Source organism: Manacus candei, unplaced genomic scaffold (assembly GCF_025592945.1).
Source record: "Manacus candei isolate 608988 ecotype Guabito, Panama unplaced genomic scaffold, ASM2559294v1 h1tg000086l, whole genome shotgun sequence".
Taxonomy (NCBI): Eukaryota; Metazoa; Chordata; class Aves; order Passeriformes; family Pipridae; genus Manacus; species Manacus candei.
In genome coordinates this window covers 932,780-958,864 of record NW_026138134.1, presented here as the reverse complement: position 1 = coordinate 958,864, position 26,085 = coordinate 932,780, and the positions used below count along the sequence as shown (strand labels likewise).

The 26,085-nt window shown below is 44.4% G+C and overlaps 1 protein-coding gene and 1 pseudogene across 8 annotated transcripts in view; one reads left to right on the top strand and one right to left on the bottom strand.

The window, feature by feature from the left end:
- Nucleotides 1-6,463: 6,463 nt before the first annotated feature.
- The window catches only part of PRDM10 (PR/SET domain 10), a 44,973-nt gene continuing 25,351 nt past the window's right edge, over nucleotides 6,464-26,085 (top strand). Inside the window, exons 1-8 of one of the 8 annotated variants that reach the window (XM_051812403.1) lie at nucleotides 6,464-6,574; nucleotides 15,604-15,793; nucleotides 17,571-17,738; nucleotides 19,287-19,346; nucleotides 22,074-22,193; nucleotides 23,149-23,356; nucleotides 23,723-23,964; nucleotides 25,620-25,823. In XM_051812403.1, the coding sequence (XP_051668363.1) occupies nucleotides 15,701-15,793; nucleotides 17,571-17,738; nucleotides 19,287-19,346; nucleotides 22,074-22,193; nucleotides 23,149-23,356; nucleotides 23,723-23,964; nucleotides 25,620-25,823 (1,095 nt within the window). In that variant the 5' untranslated portion in view covers nucleotides 6,464-6,574; nucleotides 15,604-15,700. Of the gene's footprint in view, nucleotides 6,658-7,324; nucleotides 15,794-17,570; nucleotides 17,739-17,765; nucleotides 17,827-19,286; nucleotides 19,347-22,073; nucleotides 22,194-23,148; nucleotides 23,357-23,722; nucleotides 23,965-25,619; nucleotides 25,824-26,085 lie in introns of those variants that run through there. The other 7 variants (XM_051812400.1, XM_051812402.1, XM_051812401.1 and 4 more) reach the window with 7 other exon arrangements.
- Nucleotides 6,472-7,826, bottom strand: LOC127482193 (basic salivary proline-rich protein 3-like; annotated as a pseudogene).

Here is a 26,085-nt window from a genome sequence, read left to right as displayed (position 1 = left end):
AATACACTTACCTTCCAACTCAGTTAAGTTTGAAAACATTCCCTCCCTTAAACTAATCATCCCCTGAAGCAAACATTTCTTTTCTACCCAGACAACTCCCCCCTGGAAGGATACATCCAACTGCAAAAATATTTTGAATGCAATCCAAAATGACATCTAACTCAATCCAGCCCCAGTGCCTGCTCACCCAGGAGACCCCAGACCCCAAGGTGGTGGCAGCAGTGCAACACCACCCACCCGGGAAATGGTGGTTTTCTTCCACTTAAACTCCAAATCCCAGAATGCTGTGGAAAAATTTCACCTGTGCTTTTCTTTTTAAAAATCTAACTTTCAACATGCTATGATAAAAAATTAATGGAAGACTTGAAAACACAGTAAATAAAGGTTTAAAATTAAGAAAAAAATAAAGAATGCAACTATAATTCTACTTTTTTTAAAGTCTTTTTTTGTACCAGTCCTATAAGCCATTCATAAATAGGGTAGCAATACAAATACTAAACTTAAGACAAACTCAAATTGTAAGTTTACAGAGAAAGCAAAGCAAAACAACTTTGACAAGAACCCAAGGCTGCAAGCAAAGCTCTCCCTTGCAGCACTTGGGAGCACTGCAGAACATGCCAGAGCCCTGGAACCACTAATAAATCCTGAGCAGCTTCACCTGGGCTCTCCAGCCACAGGCCCAGGAGTCCTATTTAAGCCCAGCTGAGGGGCCTCATGCCTTGTCTGAGCAATACTAGTGGAGTGCTTGATTTCAGCCTGCGGTCGGTTCTAACTGGTTACAGCCCTTGACTTTGTCCTGTTGCTCTGGTATTGGAAAGTTACTGTTGGATTTTGTCTAATTTTTATCACTAAATTGTAGACTGATACTAGTTCTGACCTCAGCCCTGCCTCATTCTCTTGAACTTGCCTCAGAACCTGGATTTCTGAACGTCCCTGCTGCCATCTCCAGATGAGTGTTAGTCATCTCCTTTAGGTACTGAAGGATGAGACTGTGACTGGTGAATATTTCCCTGAGCTTAGAGATGCAGGTTTTTGGGTAAGAGCTGAAGACGTCCCTGGGGACATTTTTTACACTTAAAAATTTGTAAGAGCTTCTAAAACTGCATCACCTAAAATGAAATGTTCTCTGTAAAAGCCCTGTTGTCCGTGCACAGCAGAGGAGCTGGTCAGACAGCTGAGAATGAGGAATTTTTGGACAGGAGAAGATGAAAGAAATGTGGTTTGTTTCTGACAAAACAAACCTGACGGGAGGATGTACCTGTCTATAAACACATCAGGAGAGTAAACACTGGGGCAAGGATAGACACCCTCTTTAAACTGCATGCAAATGTTGGCACAAGAACAAGCAAGTAGAATAAGCTTTGGAAAAAAAACAACCTTGTCTTCAGTGATGTTTTTAGTCTCTTGTTCAAGGCTGCAAGAATAAAAGCCTCAGTTTCTCTCAAGAGAAATCCTGCTCAGGTTATTCACTGTGGTGTCCGTGATGGAGAGGAGGTGGTGGCTTGGAAACTCCTTTGCCGACTCCTCCATCCATGAGAAGGTCAGACTTCTAATTTCTAACTCCTGGGGAAGGAGGAAGACTGAGCATCTGACAGAGAAGTATTTTTATCTCTATACATACTGAAAAAAGATACGGAGTTTTCCCAGCTAGGCAACTTACTTTTGGCTGCTCTATAAAAAGGCAAGATAAACAGAGTATGGGGTTGGTACATGTACTAAATTACATCATAAAGTAGGATTTTTTTTCTTTTAAAGAAAACATGGTAGATGTTTAGACAGCAGCCACAAGTTATCACTGAACTTGTTTCTATGTTGCTTCCTTTATTTATCTACCAAATTCAGAAGCAGGAGGACTATCTCTGAAGATCCCTTCTTTCCCAACAAAGGCAGGGTAAGGCTGATTCTGTCATATAATCATCTTTTTTTTTTTTTGAAAAAATGCAATTGAAGGGATACGTTTCAAGTTCTTTCCCAGTGCTGGAGACAGGGAAACCTTCTAGAAAAATAAAAAATACTTTTAAATCCTGTAAATTTTAAAGCCAGCCTGTTAAATTTTAAGTCAGTTTCCTGGCTTAATTTTGTGCGTCTTTATATTTCCCACTAAATATTAAGGGGTAAATGCTACTTGGGTGGGTACAGGTCAGGCAAAGAGTAAATAGTGAATGTATGGGATGAAATGCCTTAGCTAATGGTATGTTTTTCATTCAAAATAAAATCTTTACACTGATTTTTCTCTTTTTAAAGATATCAATATAATGTAATATAGGAGTAATTTTAGTAGAGAATATCCAACCTTTATATAAGTTTCTGGCAAACTCCGAAATATCTGAGTTACCTGAGTCATTCCAGCCTATTTAATGGAGAGGAAACCCAAACAGGCTCTGTGTTTGTTTTGCAGCTAATTTCCTATTAACGGCAGTTCTACACAACCAGAGCTGGGCAGTGGATTCTCTTGAACTCAAGAGGGAAATCCCCTTTCCAGCCTCAGCAGCTCCCTGTGATCCCATATAAAACCTCAAGAATTTCCAAAAGAATTTATTCCTGGGTATAGCAGACCAAGGGCAAGCAGTTCAAATAAATCCACCCTGGATTTTGTGCCAAACCAACCATCATAGCTAATCTTGCAGAATAATTATATCTGGACAATCATATTCAACACTACAAGAGCTTTGTGGGGAAGTTACAAAATAAAATTAAAAGTTCCCATGTTGTCCCTAGCTTCAGTATGTCATTGTGCCACCTCAGGTACCCAACTATAGCAGCATAATTTAAAAATGTGGGACAAGGACTATAGGGATTCCTTTAGAGTGGTGCTGGAAGGGTTTTAAGGCTGATGGTGGTTGAGGTCCTTTCCCAGAGAAATGTGTGCACTAAATCACCAGGAATCCCAATGAAGAGAAGCTGACCTGGATTTGAAGTTGAACTACATCTGTCCAGTGAGATTTCTGGGAAGTGCTTCAAGAAATAACAAGTCTGGCAATGCAGAGGAGAACTGGGCTGCACTGGAATTCTGAACTGGGTTGACTGGGACCACAACCTGCTGCCTGTAGAAGGGCTGGGGCTGCACAGGAGCAGCTAGGACAAGAAGGAAAAAATCTCGTTCTCATCCACAGAAGCTTGTGAAGAGGCAGTTTTTACATCCAAACCTGTTAAATGCTCAACTCCTGGTGGATTTTTATCTTCCCTAAACACTGAGATTTCGAGGCCCCATCATGAGCAGCAGCAGCCTCCATAAATATTGTTAGAATGGAGTCGAAGAGATATTGGAATGTGAGTGGCAAAGTATTTTCCCTGCAGGCATTTTGGCAGCCAGAACTCACTTTTCCCATCCCTACACCCCAACAGGGCTTTGCTAAATAGATTTTCAGTGAACTGAAAAGCTCTCTTTTCCTGAAACTTGCTGCATCTTTTACCCAGTGAAGATTAAGGGGGGTGATGAGAGTTGTTTCCTGGCTTATTTCTGTGTTGCTTTATATTTATTAATAAACATTGCGGGATGTGACTACAGATCAGACACAGAGAGCCGATAGTGAATGTGTGGGATAAGATGGTATGCTTTACATTTAAAATAAAATCACTTAAAATGTTGATCATTAGGTGTTAAAACACTGACCCCAAACTTCCCTTAGTCAAACCTTTTCTTGCAGTTAAAGGGATTAATTCAGCATGTTAAAAAACAAAACACTAATTTTTTAGGGGCAAAATGATCCTGAGAACCAAACTAAGATAACTTTGCTGTATTTGCATGTGTTTTACATGAGGACACTTTAATTAAATTTATCGTGGCTTGCTCTAAACTAGTGAATTCACATCATTCCCTTAATGTTTTGTATTCTCTGTGCAGGATGAAAAGTAATTCCATTTCACTTGCATTATAATTTAGCAGGTTTTAACAGACACAGGGAGAGAGCTGAAGTTTTTCCATCTCCTAGATTGGGGTTTTAAATCACAGCCAGCTGCTGACTTGCACAAGGGGAGGGAGGTGGGTGCCACAATCCATAGCCAAATTCTGTGTGCAGTTTAATTTGGGAATCTGGGCCTAAGTACCTACTTGTCATGCACAGTTGGAGGCTGGGAGGTCACCAGGGCCAGCGAGGCAGTGGCTGCTTCTATAACTCAAGTGAATTTAGAGCACTTGAGCATTTTTCATTGTCATGTTTTAATCTACGTGCTCCTCAAAATGAGATTATGTCATGGAGAAAAATCCAATAACCCCGACAAAACCTGAAACAAAGGGGGATAGATGGGACAAGAAAAATATTTCTAGAGGGTTTAGGGAGTTTAGGGTTTAGAGCTTTAGGGAGTGTGGTCAAGGTGTGGGAGGCTTGTTTTTAAGGCAGAGACTTGAGAGTGGTTTTAGTGGGTGAAAGGAAAGGGTGAGGAGGTCCAAGTGAAAGAGGGCAAATTGATATTAATGAATAAATTAAATGGGGTGGGGTTGCAATGTGCTTTTCTGTCCGGAATGGGGGAGAAAACAGTCAGTGGGAAACAGTGGAAAATGAGCCTTGGAGTGGCCAGAGGGGAGAGACAGAACAGGCAGGATGGGAGGAAGTGATGAAGCACCAAATGAGGTGGTGCAGGGATGGAGATGTGGATCTGCTGAGTCAGGAGATGAGGGGGAGAAGGAGAATTTGGTGGCGGGTCCCAGCACTGCTCCAGACCAGGGGTGGTTTCATGTATTTCATGAAGATTAGAAATAAATAAATAAACCTCCTGTGAGGGCTCCTCTCTCTGCCAGCAAAGAAAACAAAGCCTGTGCTGGAGCACCAGCAACAACACATGGAACATGGGAATTACAATGGGCATTACATCAGAGTCCAGAGACTGCAGGGGATGAATCAGAGCAGCATCTGCAGCCACTGGAAACTTGCACTGATTTGGCTCAGAGGGGAAAACAACCCGTGGGATAGCATTCAATATGAGCCAGCAAATCTTCAAAATGTTAGGGGGGCTCTTGGAAACCCCAAATAAAAATATAACACTGAAAACACTGACTTGTTAAAAAAGTAATACATGTACCTGTTAAGACTTACGAGAAATAAAGCAGTTTTGTTTGGCCTTATGTATTACTATTAGCTCTCCTAATGTTTCAATGTGGTAAAATGAAATCAAAACTGATTTTATAGGACAGAGGAATAAATCGACTCCATAACTGCCATAATTCAAATTAAGACAACTGCCCAGAGGCATAAAAAGGTATTGTGAAAGGGGAAAAAGCCCCCCGAAAGCTTCTAAATTAAGCTAATTCTGCTCATTTCAGGTTTGAAACCTGTATCTAACATTTTAAGGTCAAGTTCCTAAGCGCAGGTTAGAAAATTTGTATCTCTGGGGGGTTTTCTTTAAATTTTGATTGCTCATGGAAGGGCTGGGTCAGTACAACAGGGGATGATTTCAATATGCACCTGCAGCTCTTAATTTAAAATACTAGTCCAGGCTTTAAAAAGACAGACCTAATGGAAAATTAGACTTAATTGCACCAAGATCAGACTTTCTTGCTGTTCTCCCAGGGCAGAGAATGAGCAGAACCAGTTCTGTAAAAGCAGTGACTCATTTCTAACCCAAATTTCCCCTTTCCGTGCTCCTGGGTTTGGGTCAGTTGCCCGCAATAGGCCATTGCAGGATCTGTGGCTGCCCATGCTGCAGAGAACAGTGGTTTTGTGCACACAAAGTTCATGGAGCCATTTGGAATAAACTTAAAAGGTCCTAAACACAGAGATTGTCTTGTTTAAGAAATATCTACTCAGCTACCGGGTCAAAAAGCTTCCCAAGTATGTGAAAAAATTTAAATTATAGCGCCAGTTAGGGCCCTGTGAGGCAGAAGAAGCCCTTTTTGGGGGCATTTCCTCATCCTCGACAGATATTAATAGCTCGTGCCTCAGCTTTTAAGTGAAATTCTGGTGAAACCTGCTGGCTTTGACACTATTTTAGGTAATTGTAGTACCAGGGGCTGTCAGATGGGGCTGACAGGGTGTGGAGCATCGCGGCCTGGAGCCCAGGAGAGCTGTGGGGGGGTCACCTCATTATCCAGAGTGGAGAGGGGATGGACGTCCTGTCCTGGAAAATTTGGGAATGGGGAGCGGGTTGTGGGGGAATCGCCCCTCCGCCCTCCCCACCGCCAGGGGGCGCCCCGCGCTGCCCCGCCCCGCCAGCAGGGGGCGCTGCCCGCGGCCCCCACATCGCCTCCCACAGCAGGGGGCGGAGCACCGCGATAAAAGGCGCGTCCTGATTGGCGGAGATATCTCCGGCGGGGATGAAAGCGACGCCCTGATTGGCCGCGCGCAGTCGCAGGGGGGAGCGAAAGCGCGGGCCGGGGTGCCCCCCGTCCCGTCCCCTCCCCTCCCCGCGGGCCCCGGTCCTCCACTCCCTGTACGTCTACCTGTACCCCCACCCCCCACACCCAGCCCCCTGACCTGGGTACTCCTAGCCCTCCCTGGAGCAGTTTTGTGCCCCATCGTGGCGGGCGGAGACGCTTCAGCCAATCAGCGCGCTGCGCCACGGCCTGTTGCCAGGCAGATTATGCTAATGAGGCCCGGGCGGCCGCCCCCCCCTCCCGCTCTGCAGCTACCATTGTGAGGTGAGGACAGGTGGGGGGGTTCGGGGCCGCCGTGCGGCCGGCGGCGGCGGCCGGGGCACGGCGCCCGCACGGGACCCCCTCAGGTAACGGGATGGGACGGTCCGGGAGGGCAGCGCGGCCCGGGGACGCCGCGGGGACTCGCCGGGGGTTTTGGACTTGTTGTTTTAGTCGCACCCAAGATGGCGCCCAGAGCTGGCGGTGCGGGGCCGGGATAAACCGTTGGCTCCCGCCAGTGGGGGGGGGGGGAGCACGGCGCACTCATTCCCCTTCCCACCCCCCCGCGGGAGAGGTACAGTCCGCTCTCCCCCCCCGCCTCGGCCCAGCCGGGATCCCCCACCCGCCCCGGTCGCGAAGAGAAGGGGCTGCCCCCACCCCTGCTCCCCCCCTCCCTGCGTGGTACAGTCCGGACCCCGGCACCTCAGCAGCGGGGGGGGCTGCCGCAGCCATCTTTTTGCCCCCCCCGGCACTGCGGGGGTCTCATCCCTCCACCACTGCTCTGGGCCGCTCGCCCTGCGGTTAGCACGGCTGCCCTGCCCTGCGCTGCCAGCCCGTGGCCCCCGCGCTGCCCGTGCTCTGGCCAGCGGCCGGCGTCCCCCCCCGGTCCGCAGTGGTCGGGGCCGGCTGACCGCCGGGCGCCCTCCCGGGGGGCCGACGGCGCGGGGCCCTCAGGCGGGGCCGGGGGGGGGGCGGCGGAGAGCGGGCGGTCTGGCGGGGGGGGGGGCACGCGCGCCTGCTGATTGGCCGCTGGCCTCGCGCCTCTGCCTCCTATTGGCCTATTTAGGGGAGGGGGCGTCGCACCCCGTCTTCGGATTGGCTGTGTGAGGCGGCGGGGGGCCGCGGAGGGTATATAAGGGGGTGCAGGTGGGGGAGGCGGGGCTGGCAGTCCGCCCTTTGAGGGGCCGTGGGGGCTTGCCTGTCGTGGGGTCCCAACTTCATGGGGTCCTGCCCCAGGGGGGTGTCAGGGGACCCTTTGGGCAGCGGTGTGGACCCAGCAGGGAAAGGCTCCCAGCTGGGCAGCCCTGAGGCTTGGTGTGGAGGGAAGGCAGCCCCTTCCCCACTGCCCTGAGGTGGTTCTGTCCATGAGGGTCCCGGTGTGAGCAAGAGCAGCTGCTGCAAGTGGGAGCTGTGGGTTCACTGCTCTCCTGATGCTCGTCTTGGTGCCACCGTGGTTGTCTTTGCCAAAACCCCTGTTCTTGTGGTCTGCGATGTGGTTATAGAATGTAGCTTTTTGTGCATCTTTTGCTCCCCGCATTTTGGTGGTGGCTTGTCCTGTTCCTTCTCCTGAAACTCCACGGTTCCATTAAAAATTTGTGGGAGCTTGTTAAATGATTAAGTTGGAATGGAAAAATGAGGTTCTGGTGCTATGCCTTTCAGAATTACTCATCCTAAAGAGAAAACTCACCTTTATAGGGTTATTTCACTGTACAAGATCTTCCAAGCTATGTGTGGTCACCTCTTGTTTACTGTTCATTGCAAAGCCTCGGGAGGACTCTTGCAGGGACCCTAAATCAGAATTTAAACCTAGTTTAAGATACTGACCTCCATAGCCTTGACAAATGAAGGGTCAGTATTTGCAATGCATTTTTTGGTACCTGAGGACCAACCTGTCTGTTGTATCATGATATATTTGTGATTCTTACAGGCCCTTAAAGAATGAACAAGCACAAAAATGGGTGTGTAAAATGCCTGTCAAGATTTCTCTTTGAGTTTCAGTGGGAATAGAGACCATACTGAACTTAAGCTTTCCTCTGTATATTTTTAATAATTCAGTTATTTTTTTTCTTTTAGTTCAGTTAGAAGATGAGATGCTAATGAATCACCAACTGATTTTACAAGAGGATTCTTTGCTGCTTTTGTGGCCACAATAAAATAATTGGCAGACTCGAGCCTTCTAATGCCTTCATTTCTAGGAAAAATAATACAAGAGGGTGTATTGCTCTAGTCAGTCCTTAAATGGAAAACTTACCTCCTGAACTGAGATGGGTTTTGGCACTTTGCTACATGTGTGAAACCAGACAGCTTTATTACCTTGGCTACAGAATGAGATATTGATGTCATTGTTATTAATATTATCTGATGGAATAATTGACAATTTGCTTTTAGAGAGAAACGGGTCTGTGGCGTGTCTTCTTACTCCTACCCTGCACAGAAAATCCCTGGATGAGCATTGCCAGGGTAATTTTCTTTGCAGTCAGTAGCCACTTCGAGTGTGTTCCTGACCACCTGCAGCTGCTTACAGCTGGGTAAACTGAATTCTAATGGCCTTTTAAGTGTAGCTAATTACAGGGGCTGCTTCTGTATGGTGAATTTTGTTTGGACTTAAACACGAAGTGGGGCCTATTTGTCACTTTTATTTCCTGCTAGTAAAACACACAGAAGTTATGGTGTAGCCCTGAGATGTCTCTCTATCTCAGTCCTCACTTCTTTTAAGGTGTAGATAGTCCATTTGTTCTCTGGGGTAATTCAGAGAAGCAGCTATTCTGCAGGAGCCAGCTTAGGTGTGGTTTTCATAGGCAGAAACAAGGTAGTTTTGTCTTTTGAATTTTAAGAGTGATTTAATTCAGAGGAGAGATGCAGGGGGGTGGGAAAGGGAGGGAATGGGAGCAGCACCATCCACTTGTAGGAAGGGGAACAACCCCTTCCAATTGATAGTTCCTTTGGGAAGAGCTGCTGGAGTAGGAAAGGATGAGAGACTAAGTGGCAGGAGGAAGCTGGAGGGGAACAGTTTGTTTTCTTACAGTAAACCCTGAGTGTGCCTTCTTGAAGGCTGTGTAGGCAGCACTGTAGCACACATTGATACAGACACTTTTCCTTTTTTTGTCATCTTGTACTTTGAAATACATGTGTTCCCTGTTTTCTTGTTTTATCAACTTCTCCCTCTGTCATTTATAAACCAAATTTAGGAAGGCAGGGTCACTGCCTCAAGCAGTGATACAACACACCATGATATCACAGAGGATGAAAGATTGGGAAAAAAAGTGATGTGGAGAACGTGGTCACGGATTCAGGAAGCTGAGGGCGGGAGAAAGGAGTCAATTGGAGTGGATATGTAGATGTTGAGCAAATGGGAGGAGAGGTGACTAAAGAAGAGCATGTGCATATATAGAAAGTCATGAACTTGTCTCTGCCCACTCCGAGGGAGAAGATATTGTGGGAAACTTGGTTATACAAGAGTTGGGACTCAGCATCCTTAGAGCGGCTCTGAGTAGGTGTCTGAGCCAAGCCCGGGTAGTCCTCAGGAATGTTAACCTGTTCCTGTGGAGCTGGGTTATCTCCTGGATTCTGTGGTAGAAATGGACTTTCACCTCACAGGTTGTGAGAATAGTTCCATCAGGCGGTCGTGCTGTCACCTCTAGTGCCTGGGCACTGTCCCTGGAGGAAAAGGACTGTGACACATTGGACACAGTAAGAAAGGACTGGCCTTGACGATCTAAGAGTTCTCTTCTAGCTCATTGTTGTTCTTATGATGGATATGCCGTAAGGATATGGATGTAGATAGATCCATTATGCACAATTGGAATAAAGACTGAGTTGGTGTTTGGCTGAGCTCTTCTCTTTATTACATGACTAAATAAATTGAAGCCATTTTTCCTTTTGTGGAAATAAATAATCCTTGCTGTCCCAGCCCTATGTATGATTTCCATTTTTAACTTGCCAGTAAAACATAAATATTGTGGTTATATATTACCCGATTGTTACCATTCAGGCAAAATGCACCAGAGTTCCTTGAAACAATGTGTGCATGTGATGGACGGTGCTGCAGAGGAGGTGACGCAGTGGTGACTCAGTCCTCAGTGAGGTTCAAACCCTTCCTGCTGCACTGAAAGCCTGTTCCTGCCAAGGCAGCTCAGGAAATGCACCCGCTCTGCCTTCTAGGAAAGCTGGGGTAATTAACTTAAGTGTGGGATAAAGCTTTTTGGAGACACATGTGATGTTCCTTTGGAACACAATAAATCATTTTCATATTAAAAGCTGGAGGAAGACCCAGAGTCATAAACCCCCTTTTGTACCAATTTTGCTGCCTTTGCACATGGCTGGGTGGTCAGTGAGCTCAGTCCTGGGAGGATTAAACTAATAGTCCCTGCTGTTATTGCTGCAGGGAATCCCAGGTGATGGCAAACCTCCCTTACGCCGGGGAGTAAATCACATTATCTGCTTTATGCACCATTATTGTAAAGTGGGTTCTCATTTGAGACGCTGCAGTGGCTTTATGGCTCCCTGAGCAGGGAGGGGGACTTTGCCCCTCGCTCAGCTTTAATATTCCCCCATTCTTCTCTTTCCAGAGAAGGGACAAAAACGAGTGTTTGGCAGCCACTGGCTTGGGTTTTTCAGTAGAATGTCCTTAGTGAGATTTGCAGAGGTTGCTGCAGATGAATTCCCCAGAGATTTTGTCTCTGTATCTTCTTGTGTAGTTGCAGCATTGAGAGAAATTGCCATTCCTAATAGCCAAGAAAATACGGTTACTGTTGATTTTTGGGTTTTTTTGGTGGTGTTTTTCTCTGAATTTCTGAGCTTTCCTTTGAAGCACTGAGTTCACTGTGTTCAACTTGTGTCCAAAACACTCAGACACTGAGCACAAAATGGCAGTGACTTTGCTGTTAGAGCACCATTCACTGCCACTCCCTGAGTGTTCGGGGAGTCACGGGTGCACGTGTGGGGTGTCACACGTGGGGGTTGTGATGGCTCAGGGGGTCTGATGCTGAGGGCAGGAAGGACATTTCTGCTGGATAGGGAATGAGCCACTTTGCCCCTAGAGCAGTGCTTTCCCATCCTCTGCAGCTGAATGCAGTACATGGGGAAGTTGCTGATTTAATAACACAGCTCCAGAGGAAACACCATCCCACAGGAACAGGAGAGAGGAGCTGGAGAGTGTCCTGGAGGACAAAAGGAGTTTTCAAGCAAGATTTCCAAAAGAGATGAAGAACTCTTCAGACAATGACACAAAGGTGCTTTCCAGGCATCAGGAGCTGCAGAGAAGCTTTGCTATTAATGAGATGTTCTGGATTGGATGTAAAAAGCAAAAACTAAGAGAAAAATTGGAGGTCTGTGACACCAGCAGGTCCCAGAGGGTGTTGAAAAAAGGAAGGTAAATGTGAATGGTGTAGAGACCAACCTGTTTTGTCTTGAAGGGGTGGTTGATTTACTTGCACAGCTCAGAATGAGCTAATCTTCCACTGGAGGAGATATTTCAAAGTCATGGGAGCTGAGCTGGTTCTTGGTTTGCATTGTATTTGATTCACACCAGTGACACACAGGACTGTCACTGCCTCGCCACTCTGACGTACTGGAGTGATACTGGGAGATATTTATACCTGCTGCCATTTCAGCTTGTGCCATCACCCAGCGTGGACTGGGAGAGGATGCCTGCTGTTTTGGGGAGGTAGATGCTGTCTTTGCAGTTGTTGTAAATGATTTACCGTCTCAACATTGGCATTGCTTTCACTCATGTGCATGATGCTTATGAGGTTGGATGAAAACATTGGGATGCTGATAGATTTGTTGATGATTATTGGGTGATGTGCCTCATAATATGACTAATCTTTCAAATTCCATCATCTCCAAGTTATTGAAATACTTGTTACGACAAAAAATGGAGTATTAAATAATATTTGAGCCAGGCCTCTTAAACTTTATAGTGTCATTACCAGTGGATCAGAACTGAGGAGAGAGAATATAGTTGTGACATACACAACACATAAATTTAACATTAGTTTAGGCAAGCTGTTTAGTTTATTGTTTGACTAGTCTCTACATGGATTATCATTACAAAATGTAGCCTAATTTCTCCATATTGGGAAAAAGCTGAGTATATCCTATCACAGCTCCTTTTATCTTTAATTATCTTTTTTTCTTGTAGGATTTCTGCAATTCAGTTTCAAATTGTTGTACAAATTCATATGGTAATCCTTTGGACATAGCAGAGCTTCACATTGAGGTGCTCGTCCTGATGTTTGGTTAGCTTGTCTGAAAATGTCTCATGTGTGTGAGATATGGTGAGAAAAATCAACAATTGCAAAGGATAATCCATGGGCAAACAGTGCAGAGAGTGCTCCCTGCATGCCAACGGTTTGGCAGTGCTTATGCCCAAAGTTCCGTGTTTATTTCTGCTGAAAAACCACCAAAACTGAGAGGAACTCACAGGGAAGTGGTTAAAGTCTCAGGGTGCTGTGGTTGTTGGTGTCAGAGCTGTAATGGGTATTGAAAGGAGGTTTTGGAGGAAGAAATTAGATCCTGCAGGATTAACAGGAGGAGTTAGTTACTCCTATGGAGGAGTAGTGAGCAAAGTTAGTTTGGTCTTTGTCATCAGTGTTAGAAAACTCCCTCAGGTGCTGGTGTTTCCAGGCAGTTCTGTGGCAGTGACTTGGGGCCACATCATGTGTTCCAGCTCCTGCCATTGGGCTTGTTTCACAGCTTAATATCAACACTTGCTCCTGCCTCCTGTGCTATTTGTTGCCAGTCCTTGGGACCTCTCTGGGACACAGCCTGTGTCCTGCACTCCTCTCTCAACACATCTATGTTTCCAGGGAAATGTGCTTCTCAGTGTATCTTGGTGATTATAGAAATGCTGATAGAATTCATGGACATCCAAGCTTTGGTAGGAATGCACACCAGAGGCAGATCTAGGATGTATTTGTAAGTACAGAAGTTGAAAGTATCAGCAAATCCTGCAGCTCCTGATTTTGTCCCTTATTGGTGCACAATTGGCTGAGCTGTTTATTATTTTCATTTCTGTGAAGAACAGCAATAACAGGACCGTTTATAGAAACTGCACCACCGAGCCCCTGAAGTTGGCTCAGCCTTGCTTTTTTTTTTTCCCCAAGATTTGACATGAGTGCTAACTTCAGAACCGCGACATGACTGTCTTCTGCTTTCCTTTGCAACTCTTTGGTACTATTTTTTTCCAGAGATGAATCGTAATGCCCCATTTTGTCTATTAAAGGCCCTGCCTGAACTCTTTGGTCACCTTTGCACTAAAGTTGTAGGGTATTTGTGCCAAAATGAGTCTGCAGGAGTGAGTCAGCATCTTCCCTCAGCCCTTCAGTGTCTGCTGGTGGGGAAGGTCAGCCAAAAAGTCTGCTACTTGTTGCACCATGTGGAATTAGCTAGAACTGTGCCTTTCCCTTAATTCAATCACTGGTTAATTTAATTATATTCTTTTTAACAGGTTAATTTTTTTTTTTTAAATCAAGCCACCCAAAATTGAAACTTATAGTGTTTATTTTTCTAAGCAATTAGGTAATTGATTAAACTACTGGCTATTGTTAGTGCAATTATCTGAACTGGCTCTTGATTAATACTGACAGTTAAGGAAAAGAGCTGTTGGGGATAAACCAACCAAAGAATATCAACAGGATGGGTATTAAATTTTACATTAAAATTGCTCAGAGTGTGTTACCGACATAAATGCTGTCACGTGTCACACCGTGGTGATCAAATGAGCGCTGGAGGTCAGTGAATGAGGTAGGATTAGGTATGAGAAAATCCCTGATTTAATCCTTAATAACATGACAAGTAGCTGGATAAAAGGTGCTGTGTAGGGATGGATGATATTTATTTATAGATCAGAGCTTGTGTGTTCTGGGACATATAAAGACATGATATTTATCTAATAATATTTATCTTAAAGACATGATATTTATCTAATAATATTTATCTGTCAATGACCCTGGCTTTCACACTTGCAGAGCAAGGCTGGTGTTTATCACTCCTAATTGTTTGCTGCAGTTAATTTGCTGGTACTAATGAGATCCTGAGCTCAAGCGTTGCACTCAGGTACATGGATTTGTTTTTAATTTTTCTCCTCAGTGCTTTTTGGGGATGTTTTGTATTGAGCAATGTTGATGGAGATAAGATTTCTGTCCCTTTATTCCCATTTTTTCCCCTCTACCACGCAGTTCAGCGGTGTTACTGTGAGACTTCCCTCTCCTGTTGATTTCTCCCTGGCCAGGACTGGTGGAACAGTCAGTGCTCGGGTCTGCATAGCTCAGTCCTTGCTGGCAAAATTAGCAGGAGGCAGAAAGTGCCTGCTGCTTTTTCTACCCCTCCTTATCTATTTTTCAGTTTGTCAATGACAAGCCAAATGCTAACATTTATAGGGATAAATTATGACTAAAATAATTTGCATTTAAAATGCAAATGAATGAAAGCATCAGCAAGGAGCCTTCTGCTTCCCTCTCGGAGCACAGGCTGGATCGGTCCAGAGAGGCACTGGGTATAAAATAACCTTAATTGGAGGAGCTGAGAAATTAAATGGGCTCAGCCTCATGCTAATTCCTGTGATTTAATATGACATTAGAGGGGAAGGATTGGGAAGGTGCTGAACCACTGACTAAACCAATCACCAGAGCTGTAAATTACCCTGCTGGGATCCCAACGGCAGATTGAGAGGCCCCAATAAAACTCTGAGAGGTGAATAAAATCAAGCTTGGAAGCAGTTTGTCGGGATCTTGGGGCTCATGTGAATTAGAGCTTGAGTTTCATTGTTCTTTTTTAGAAGTTGGCTGTTGTAACACTGCCTTGTACTACCCAGGACTGAGGTTTTGTCCAAGGTGAAAGCTGCTTGTTCATGGAAAGCCCTTTTGTGCTCCCCCAGAACCTCTTTCAGGCAAACTGGTCATGCATCTCTGAATGTAGTGTTTTCCTGTTGGAAGCCTAGGGTCCATTTTTTGCATTATTTACTGATTTCTAGGCTTGTAGGTGCCAGAAGGACAATGTGGAGAATGTGTCATGGTCTGCCTGTGGCCAAGGAAAGATGTGCCGGAAGAATTCAGTGTAATGTTTCAGTGCTGCGGTAGCAATGGTTAACTTGTTTCCTCAATGGGACATGAAAAGTGTTGCACAGCATGACTTGACCATGGCAAATGAAATATGATTTCTCTTCCTTTATTCCCCTAACTAAGGTGTTTGGGTCTAAAAGGAAGTGTTTGTAAAGCCAAGCCTGCTTTACTCTGTGGTACAGAAGTGTGGTAGCCGATGATAGTAATTACCTCACACTGGTTTTAACATTTCTGCCCTCTGCGTTTTTACAGCCATGTTGCTGAAGATCACCTTGTCTTCTGGAAGCAGAAACACAGTGAACAGATGAATCCCTCCAGCTAGACATTCCTTCAGTAGATCCCTCTCCTCATGGAACACCCCAGCAGGGAGGAGATGGACTTGAAAGAGGAAGGTTCCCAGGTGTGGGCTGACTCTGCAGCACAGGAACAGAGCACTGCTCAGGTGATTAGTGCTTTTCAGAGCTCATTCTGCTCAGGATGGATTGGGATTGATGTGGAGGTTTTGTTTCCCATCCAACCCTGGCTTAGTGTCTCAAAGCTCAGCTTTTATTTGAGGAGAAATACAAACATGTTTGTGGTGATTTTGGATTAAAGCTTCAGAAACTGAGCTGTGCAAACCACAGCAGTGAAGACACAAAGCTCTAAAACCGAGCTGAATAAAACCAGCCAGTGGCTCTAGAAGTTTCAGTGTCCAAATATATATATGTATATATATATATATATATGTATATACAAAACCATGTGGGAAAGTAAAAGGGTGCTCAGAGTAATGGATATTAACAAAATCTTTGGTCTGTGGCAGCCTGTTTGATGGCATCAGTCGAATCAGTTGGAGCTGTGGGTGGACCTTGGGGAAAGTAATGAATAATTTTTTCCTGTCAGACATCTGGGTACTGAGGAAGGGAGAAATGTTAATTGTAGGCGACTAATGCAGTCAGATTCTGATGTGTGCAGCTTGTCCCTCTGACTCTGAGACAACGCAGCTGGGAATTTCTAAAAGGCTGTAAATTGATTTATTCTTTTAAGTATGTAATGAAGAGGGTGCTGCATGGTATTTGACACACAAGCTGAGAAATTCTGCCTCTCCTGGTAATTTCCAGCTTTGAAATTTGCCAAGAAAGGCAGTTTTCAATGCTCCTGTTCCCTTCTCTCTACAAGGGGATAACTATGCTGCTGTTTGCACACAGCAGTTTTAAGTCTTAATTAGTATTTGCAGAGTGCTCTCCAAATGTGAAACTGTAGTGTTTGTTTGAGGATTTATTGTACAGAATCAGCACTGAGCAGCCACGGGGGAGTACCAGGTGTCTCCTGTAGCATAAGCTGAAAGGTGAAACAAAATAAACAAAACATGTAACTGTGGCATCGTTTTATGTGAAAGTGTTTGATGTGAATATGAATACAGATACTCAAACTAGGTTTCCTGCTAACTGTCCTATTTTCCTATACACTGGAAAAGGTTTTCAGCATATAAAGGATGTCAAAAGCTAAATGTGTTCCTATTTCCACTGGAATTCAGTATTCTGACTAATGTAGGCCACTAATCATCATTTATGATCATAATGTTCTGTCAAAATCAACTTGTTTGGATTTAAACTGCTGCCCTAGACATAACTTGTTCCAGTAGTCCTTGGAATCATTGCTTAATGCTTTCAGTTACGTTTGTCTGTTTAAATAGCTGAATTTTCTCCTGATACTGCATGTACATACTAGAGAGAAGCAATATCACATGCCCTACTGCTGCCTCTGAGAGGTGCAGTACTATAACTTGAAGTAATATCAGAGTTAATAAGTTCTGTTAGCCCTTCATAAGATAAAAGAAATTATCTGCAACTACAGAACTAGCTGAATGAAGTCATTATCATAAATCCAGAAAGGAACATGAGCATAAAGGGAAACAACGTACCAATAAATTCCATACATACACCAGTTCAAATATGAACTTCTTCTCTTAGGCTTCTCTTTTCTTCTCTTGTTCTTAGTGCAAGAACTAAGTATGGGTGGGTGCCATTTATACCAGTTGAGTTACAATGCAGAGTAAAACCAGGAACTGATGGGAGTTGGTGTCCAAGTTTCCATATTGCCACCATAATTCAATGAGATTTTAAATGTGTGTTAGACAGTGACAATTTCAAACTGAGGTTCTCCCTGCTTCCCAAGGCAGCCTGTGTTGTCCCCCAGGCCTGCTGTGGTGTCACTCCAGGACGTGTTTTCCCCCCCAGGTGCACTTTGTCCCCGAGGGGGGGGCGGTGGCGCAGATCGTGTACAGCGACGAGCAGGAGCGGGGCCCGTCCCAGCAGGTGGTTTACACGGCCGATGGCACCTCCTACACCTCGGTGGACACCTCGGAGCACACCCTCGTTTACATCCACCCCGTGGAGGCTACGCAGGCACGTGTGGTTCCCAGCCCAGCCCGGGTTTGGCACCTAGAAAACAAACCAGTCTTGTTTGGGATGAAAGCCAGTCACCAGCCAAGTGGTACGACTGGAAAATAGCAGTTTTTCCTGCCCACTGCTGAGCAGGGACTTCGTGCTGTTCATTTGTCTGATGTGCAAATGTGCTCATCAAAGGATGTGGAGGCTATGAATTGTGAAATGCTGGTTATTTCACTGAAGGTGGACGAGATTATAATTAACTCAAAGGTGTTTTCCAAAACATGGATAATCTCTCCAGAAATTCTGCCTCTGTTGTATTCAGTAAAAAGCTAAAAGCCATCTATGTGCCTTCTGGAAGAGTCCTTGTTTTGTGTAACGCAGTTGTCCTAATTGATAGTTACAATAACAGTCTCTTGCAGAGGATCTCAGTGTATTCAACCTAATTTTGTAGTCTCTCTGCAGAGTTGTTGATTTTATAGACCTTTTATATTCTTTTGCTTTTGCATAATCATATCAAATAGCTTTTATTCCCTGACAGCACGTGTTTGGATGGGGTTAATATGCTGTGCATCTGTGGCTCTGTGTGGACAGATTCAAAAGGACCAGGCTGGCTTTGTGGAGGGTGTTTTATAATGTTTTTGCTGACAGGACAGATTAGCAGAGCTGCAAAGTGCACGTACCTGACACCCCCAGCCACGCTGGCAGGGCCTTATGGCACGGTCTGTCCTGTGCAGCCCTCAGCTGTTACATAAAAACAGCTCTTACGTGGTGGGTTGTCCTGAGAGGATATTTTGGGAGGATATCTCCCAGGAAGTTACTGACAACTAACTCCAAAACTCTGAATACTATCATTTTGTCAAAAGATACTGTCACGCAACTGAGATTAAATTATCAGAGTGCTAAAGGAAATTGTATTATGCCTTATTTTGTTGAGCCAAGCTGCTACAAGCTCAGGTTTTGGCAAAGTAGGCAAGGCTGACCTCAGTCAATCCTTAGTTTTCATCTGAGTCTTGCTTTTCCAGGCTCCCATCAGGGCTGTTCTTGCAGAATATTGGAGTTGGCATATCTTCTATGAAATTAAACAGCATCTTGCCCTTACTAAATTTTCATGTGGGATGTGCCTGATAGCTCCTCAAAAGAAAGTGTGCAGAAGTCTTGCGAATTTGCAGGAAGAAAAACCTTACAGTTATCTTCTATCCTGCCTTTAGGTAGTTTTGGTAGAGATTTTGAATTGAATTAGAATCCTGTAGATTCTATCAAATCAACAATTGACAAATGATTTCTGTAATTAAAAAAGATAAACCAGGTGAAACACTTTAGTTATACAGATGAAAAGTGCCACATAATTATGATAATAAATTTTTATGGAGCACCACCCAATTTTAATTTCTATCTGTGTAGATCCACTTGGGTAAGTCGAAGTAAAGTTCTGTGATAATAGTCATGTTAGAAGTTGGCAGAGGCTTAAATGTGGGTCATTTCTTGGTGGCAGGGTAATTTTTGTGTGACTTGGTAGTAAACAACACCAGGGCTGGTTTGATAAGCCTTTTTCACTTTGTCTAGACTCTGTTTACAGATCCATCCCAAGTGGCTTATGTCCAACAGGATGCCACCACCCAGCAGGTAAGGAAGAGACACTGCTTATCTTGGACCTGAAACTGTAAGGGGAGAGTTAGGGAAGGTAAAGGGACATTGTTGTGGTGCTAGAGGGTAACGACTGTCCCTGCAATTGTCCAAAACCAGTCTTCAGTTATGTCCTGTCATCCTGATCAAGGGCAAAAACCCGCTATTGCTATGGCCAGCTTGTGCATGAATGATAATGAAAGTTAAGACTGACTTTGAGTTTATTGACTTCAATTCATGCTCAACAAAAATTCTAATTTACTGCCCTAGATATAATGAAAAATCTTTCAACAGTGTCCCTTTAAATGAGTCAGCAGCAGATGTGGCTGACTTTATCTGAACATGCCATTCTGGAAAGGCTGGGTTTGCAGTTGTCCTCATACAGATTCTGATCCAAATGCCTTTTAAGTCCACAAAAGGCTCTTGAGGGATAGAAAAATTGGATCAAATGCTACTTTTACTAGAAGCTTCACAGGAAATGAAGTGTAAAACCTGAGGAAGTTCAGTGAGTGGCTCCCTTACCTCATCAGGGTGTGCTGGGCTTGCCAATGTGAGGTAGGCGGGGAATAGAATAAAATGGAGCCTGTGCTTATAAAGTTTCGATGATTTTCCTTTTTTTGTAGTGCCTCATGGATTCAAAGGTTTTATTGTTAACTCTTACTTATCTTTGGGGACTGTATTGTGGTAACCAGGTATAGACAGCTACTTTCAGGTCTCTCTAGTTGAAATTCTCTGCTGTCATGGACTTTAAATCATTACTGCTTTAATGGCATGTGTGAATGGATGTGTTGGATCTGAATCATCACTCAAGTCATCATTAAAATGGGTGTTTATTGACAGTCTTGGGGCAGAGCAAAGGGTTGAATGTGTACTGAAAACAAATTTTATTGCTCAAAGACTTTATAAACTGTTGAGGCACAGACAGGAAACAATGATTGACACAGTAAAGGTGTTACCTGTCTTCTGGTTCTCTGGAATATTTTGCTACATCAATTTCCCCGCATTAAGAAGCCAAAAATTCCTATTTAATTGTCTTAAAGCTTATTTAACACACATGATTAATTAAAAGTAGAGATTACTTGTGTGCAGTGCCGATGAGACTCTAACAGGAGATGTGCTGTTACCATCCCAGGTACAAGGGCGGGAGCACTTGCGTGTGTCCTCAGCCTGTCCTCCCTTCCAGCACTTTCTGACATCAGTCCTGGCAGATATATTAATTTTTTGGAGGCTAGTTAATCCCTTATTGTGGCAACTCCTGCCTCTGCAGGTGTTTTTACATCAGCATGTCACGTGGGACATCCCTGAACTGACAACAAATGATGAAATAACAATGAAAACTCCCCTTGTCTTTTAAAAGAAACTTTATCTTAAAAAGAAATTGAAAAGTTTTTAAAAATAATGCCTACACTCTGTGCAGTGCCCGACATGGAAATGGAAGTAAGGGTATGTTTGAAGTGTGATTAGGAGTAGGCAATGCTAATAGTAGGTACAAGCTCGTGTGACCCTCTGCTCACTGGCAGACTGGAGCTGTGCCATGGAATAATAATGCCTTTCCTGTTGCCACTTGGCATCAGAAATGAAAATACTAGACAGCTTAGTTCAACTGTCATCCTGGTGTCCTCTTTACCATCGCACTGCTCCCTGAAGTCTTTTTGCTGTAGTTTTTAAGCAGTTGCATAAATTACTCTTAATACCTCTTAAAGCAATTAGATTTGGAGTTTTAAGATTGTCTCCTTGTGTTATGGATTTTCTTGTGTGCTCCTTCACTGCTGGCACAATTCACTGCACTCAGTTTTATCTGATATTTATTAAGCACTCTGCAGAGAGGCAGGGGCTTGGATTTTAGCATAAAAGCTGCTTAACAGTCAGAGGCACAAACTAGAAACCACATGATGTCAACTGTAGAGAAGGATGAAACATCATGTGGGACACCTGTGCAAATTCCTGTACAGATAAGCAGGAAACAAAAGATAGGAAAGGTGATTCCTGGGATCTTATTTCTGCTTAGTTTTATTGCTGAATATGTGAGAACAGTGTGGTAATAGGCATTAATTTGGTTGTTACTGCCCCAAAAAAGTATGTAAACAGAAATGTATAGTGTGACCAAATAATGTAGAGGAAAATAATGGTTGGAATCCTCTAGTTTGAGAGTTTGATCTTCCAGTGAGGTCAATACACTTGTCTTGGATTCATTTTTAAGGATCCTGGATCATAAAATCACAGAATAGTTTGGATTGGAAGGGACCTTAAAGCTCATCTAGTTCCAACACCCTGCCATGAGCAGGGTTTGCTTGAGAAAAAGAAAGATAGGCAAAAAAGAGGAGACGTCTCTTTTCCCTTCTTTACCTTTTCCCTTAAAAAAAAAAAGTAAATTTGTGCGTAGAAGAGAAAAAGACCCCAAATCAGTGGTTTTACCAGGAGCTAAAGAGCTCCTCACATCTTTTAGTGCCGTTTGAACCCAGGCTGGGTAGGGCCTTGATTTAAAAATGGGTGATAGATAATTCAGAAGTTGCAAAGTCTAGACTGAGGTTTGAAGCCTTTCTCTTTGTCCCTGGAGCTGCAGGTTCTTTCCAAGCCCATCACCCCTCTCTAAAACCCTCGAGATCATTGCAGTGCTGTAGTTTCCAGTGAGTGCAGGGCTCGAGGGAGCTGTGCATGGTGGGCAGGGCCCATGTGGAAGTGCCTGATGGAACTGTGCAGTGCTAAAATGAGTGCCTGTGATTTTAGGTAACGGTGCTCTTGCCTGCTGCTGCTCAGAGCATGAACCCCACCAACCTGTCCGTGCTCGGCAGCGTTGCCGACCCCCCCCAGCCAGTGGCTCTGGAGCAGGGGCCACAAGCAGATAGAGTAAGTGCCAGGCACCCTTTCCTTTTCCATGTCCTGATTCCATTGCTCCATCATCTCAGGGGATGGCACGTGGCTGAGTGTGAGAAACTGTAGCACAGATTTGTACTGTCTTCCATAGTGTCACCATGAAATGTGTGGGGTTTTTTTAGGAGAGATCATGTGTTTAATATACAGAGAAACTTGTTGTACAGATGGTTCTGTCTTGAGCAGCCACCTTAAAATTCTCCTCTAGCGTTGGAAAGTGAAGATAACAGAAGGTGTAACGCTGACTGTCACAGCAACATCCACTTGCCAGTGGTCTCCTTGACAGCGTTTTCAGGCAGCTTTACTGGGGGTAGGATTTTTTGTTCTCCACCTGAGAAACCTGTGTGGATGATGAAATATGCACTGCATTTAAAATACTTAATTGTTTTTTTAGGGAAATAAAGGGATAAACTTGAAAATTAGTGTAAGAATGCAATGGTCTCAACTGTCCTTCATGGCCCATAGTTTATATCTAGGCCCCATGTTACCTCATCCCTCATTATCTCTGCCTGTGTGCTTTGGGGATTGGTTTTAAAAGATCATGTACCAAAGTGCAGGATTTTCTCACTTGTACAAAAGAAGTTAAAATACAGCTTTAGGCTCTAGATTATTTCCACAGAGCCTGGACTTTGTTTCAACAGTTCTGCGAGGGTGCAGAGCTTCCCTGATTTCAGTTTCTTCTCCTGGGAACTGAGTTCTTGGAAGGGTGGAGGCAGGGAGTGACACAGAGGTGTCCTGAGCGAGGCCTCAGCAGCAGCAACACAAAACATCCCTCAGCAGTTGTTTATCAGCTGCTTCACTTCCCCTTGTCCTTCTCTCCATTACCAAAGGAAGCAGGAAGGGTAGACTAGCAAGGACCTTCATTGCTCATCTTTATAAGTGTAGTTTTCTTCCTGAATCAGTTTTAATGGTTTGTGAATTCTTTCCCCAGGCATCATTACCGGTGCATAACCAGGTGTTACCTCCCATGGAGGCAGTGGATGGTTCTGACCCTTTAGCACCTCTGCAGAATCAAATAGAAAGGATAGAAACAAAAGAGGAAGATGATGAGGATGAAGATGAGGATGAAGATGGGGAAGACTCTGACATGGATGAATGGGATCCGGATCCACCTCGACCCTTTGATCCCAATGATTTGTGTAAGCATTTGAAGTAGTATTTCATGTATTGCCTGCCCTCCCCTTTTTTCTTTCTCCTCCATCAATAAATGGAATTGAGAACAATTCCGGTTTTAGCAGTAATGAGTAAACACCTTTATGCCCAGAAATGTGGACTCACATTGGGCTGCTGTACTGACAAGACAAGATTCTGTCTTGGGTAAAGTCTCTGAACTGCTTCGTTCTTCATTTTGCAGGAGGCTGCCCTCTCTAATGTTGTAAAATCTAGACAGACTATTGGCATAATGTTCCCACAGCTGAGCCAAAGAGGTTTAGAGAGAGATAAGGCTGTCTGTGAGCTGCATCTGAGTGTGTGCCTGACAGTGTCCTCTCTGCCTTTGTGTGCAGGGTGTGAGGAGTGCAATAATGCACACCCCTCGGTGTGCCCCAAACACGGCCCTCTGCACCCCATCCCCAACCGGCCCGTGCTGACCCGGGCGAGGGCCAGCCTGCCCCTGGTGCTCTACATTGACAGGTTTTTGGGAGGAGTGTTCTCCAAACGGCGCATCCCGAAGCGAACACAGTTTGGGCCTGTGGAAGGGCCCCTGGTCAGACAAACCGAGCTCAAAGATTGCTACATCCATTTGAAGGTAAGGGGGGGGGTGATGAGAGAAGAAGGGATCAGTTTGTGCCTGAGCTTTGATTTTCATGAGTTTGTCACTTTATCTTGATCGATAGACATGTTCTTTTGTTCCCTTAGTGTAACTCAGAAACACTCAAATTGCTTTGGCTCCTGTGCTGGTTTAAAGGTAAACCAGCAGGGGAAATGAACTCCACTCAAAAGAGAGATTATAAGTCACAATAACAATTTAATAAAATAATACAATAAGTATGATTATACAGACAAACAATTGGTTTTAACCCACAAAACCCAAATATATAACCCAGCACCCTGGGGCATGAACAGAGTGGTGTTCTTTGGGCCCCCTGAGTCCAAAGGAAAAGGAGAGGGGAAAACCTGTTGGTGAGAGTGCTGTTGCAGTCTGGTCAAGAGTGGTGATTGCAGTCTGGTTGAAAAGTGGTGGTTGCAGTCCAGTCGAGAACGGTGGTCTGCAGTCTGGTTGAGAGCAATGATCTGCAGTCTTCCTCTGGATCCCACGAGTGGTTAAAGACTCCAAGATTATATCTTCCAGTTCAGGCAGGAATGCTCAGTACCTCCCTCAGGGTGGGGGGTTCCTTAATGGGTGTGAGGACAAGAGCAACTCCTATCTCGCAGGCCTTTTAACACCTAGTTTATAGCCTGAGGAGTCAGGCTCTATGTGCAGATGGTGTAAATGGTTCATTGATAACAGTTTCTGGGAAATGGCATGGAAGGCTATAGAATACACAGTTTTGTGTTACACCCATCCAGTGATGAACTGGTCTCAGCTGTCCTAACTAGGACAGCTCCAAATCTGCTCTCTTATTCAGGGAGACGCACTGATCCTAGTGAATGTTCTGGCTCTATAGTGTTACGATATATAGGGTGCATAACATGGAAGGCTGTGAGTCACTCCATGAGCTGAAGCAGCATCTGGACATAAAAACAGCAGCCCCATCTGAGAATATTTTACAGCCATTCTTTTGTCATGCTGTAACTTCAGTTCAAAATACTTTTCGTCCCTTTCCTTTCTCTTCCCCATAAGATGGAGGGGAAAGGAGAGATTTTTCTCCCCTTTCTTATACCAAGTCCTTGATGTAGGGTAAAATGGATTTGACTGACTTTTATCTATTCATTTACTGGTTTCATTATAGAAATTGGTCCTTTATTTACTGGAGTTCAGGCCCACAGTTTAGTACTCTGATGGGTAGTGTCTGACAAGCAAGTTGTGACTATAGGCAGATTCAGCAACCAAGAGAAGTTCAGCTAAAGAAGTGCTGCTTCCAGCTTGAGGCAATGTTACGAGTCAAGAAATGAAAGGAGAAGTGGGTCTGCCAGTAAGAAACATCTGACTGATGTTTCTGTATCTTACTAAAGCTACAGCTCATTTATAGCCACAGGGACATACTGTGCCTGACCCTTTTAATGAATGATTCTTGTCCTTGAAACTCTTGGAAGGGTCCATCATGTCTCCCTGCTTAAATCTCTGCCCATTTTTAAGTACTTCTCTGCCTGTTTCAGGATCCCTGTTAGTAAAGAGAAAAAATGAGCTATGCCTTCATTGCTCCCCTAATGTAACAGTTGCATGGGCACAGTTGTTAGTAACTCAAATTCGTTTGAACCAGGCAGTTAATTACAGTCACATGTAATTGGATTTTGCTACAGGTTTCTCTTGATAAGGGTGACAGAAAAGACAGAGACTTGCAAGAGGACCTGTGGTTTGAACTTTCCAGTGAGGCTCTGTGTAACTGGATGATGTTTGTGCGTCCAGCCCAGAACCACCTGGAGCAGAACCTGGTGGCTTATCAGTATGGCCACCACATCTACTACACCACCATCAAAAACGTGGAGCCCAAGCAGGAACTCAAGGTATGACATTGCTCGTGTCTCAGGGTTCTTGTTTTCTACTGATTAAATAATCTCTTAAGAGTTGCTGCCTAATAACTGCATGTCCAAGTGCCAGAAAATATTGCTCTAAATAGTTTTAGGGCTTTTTTTTCTCTGATGGTCTGAGTCAAATGCCACTAAAGTCAGTAAGTAGTTGGCCACCAACTTAGGAATTGTAATAAGCTTTGACTCAGGTAGAAAATCAGGAAGTTCAATAAAACTGTGTAAATTATTTGTCTCTCAC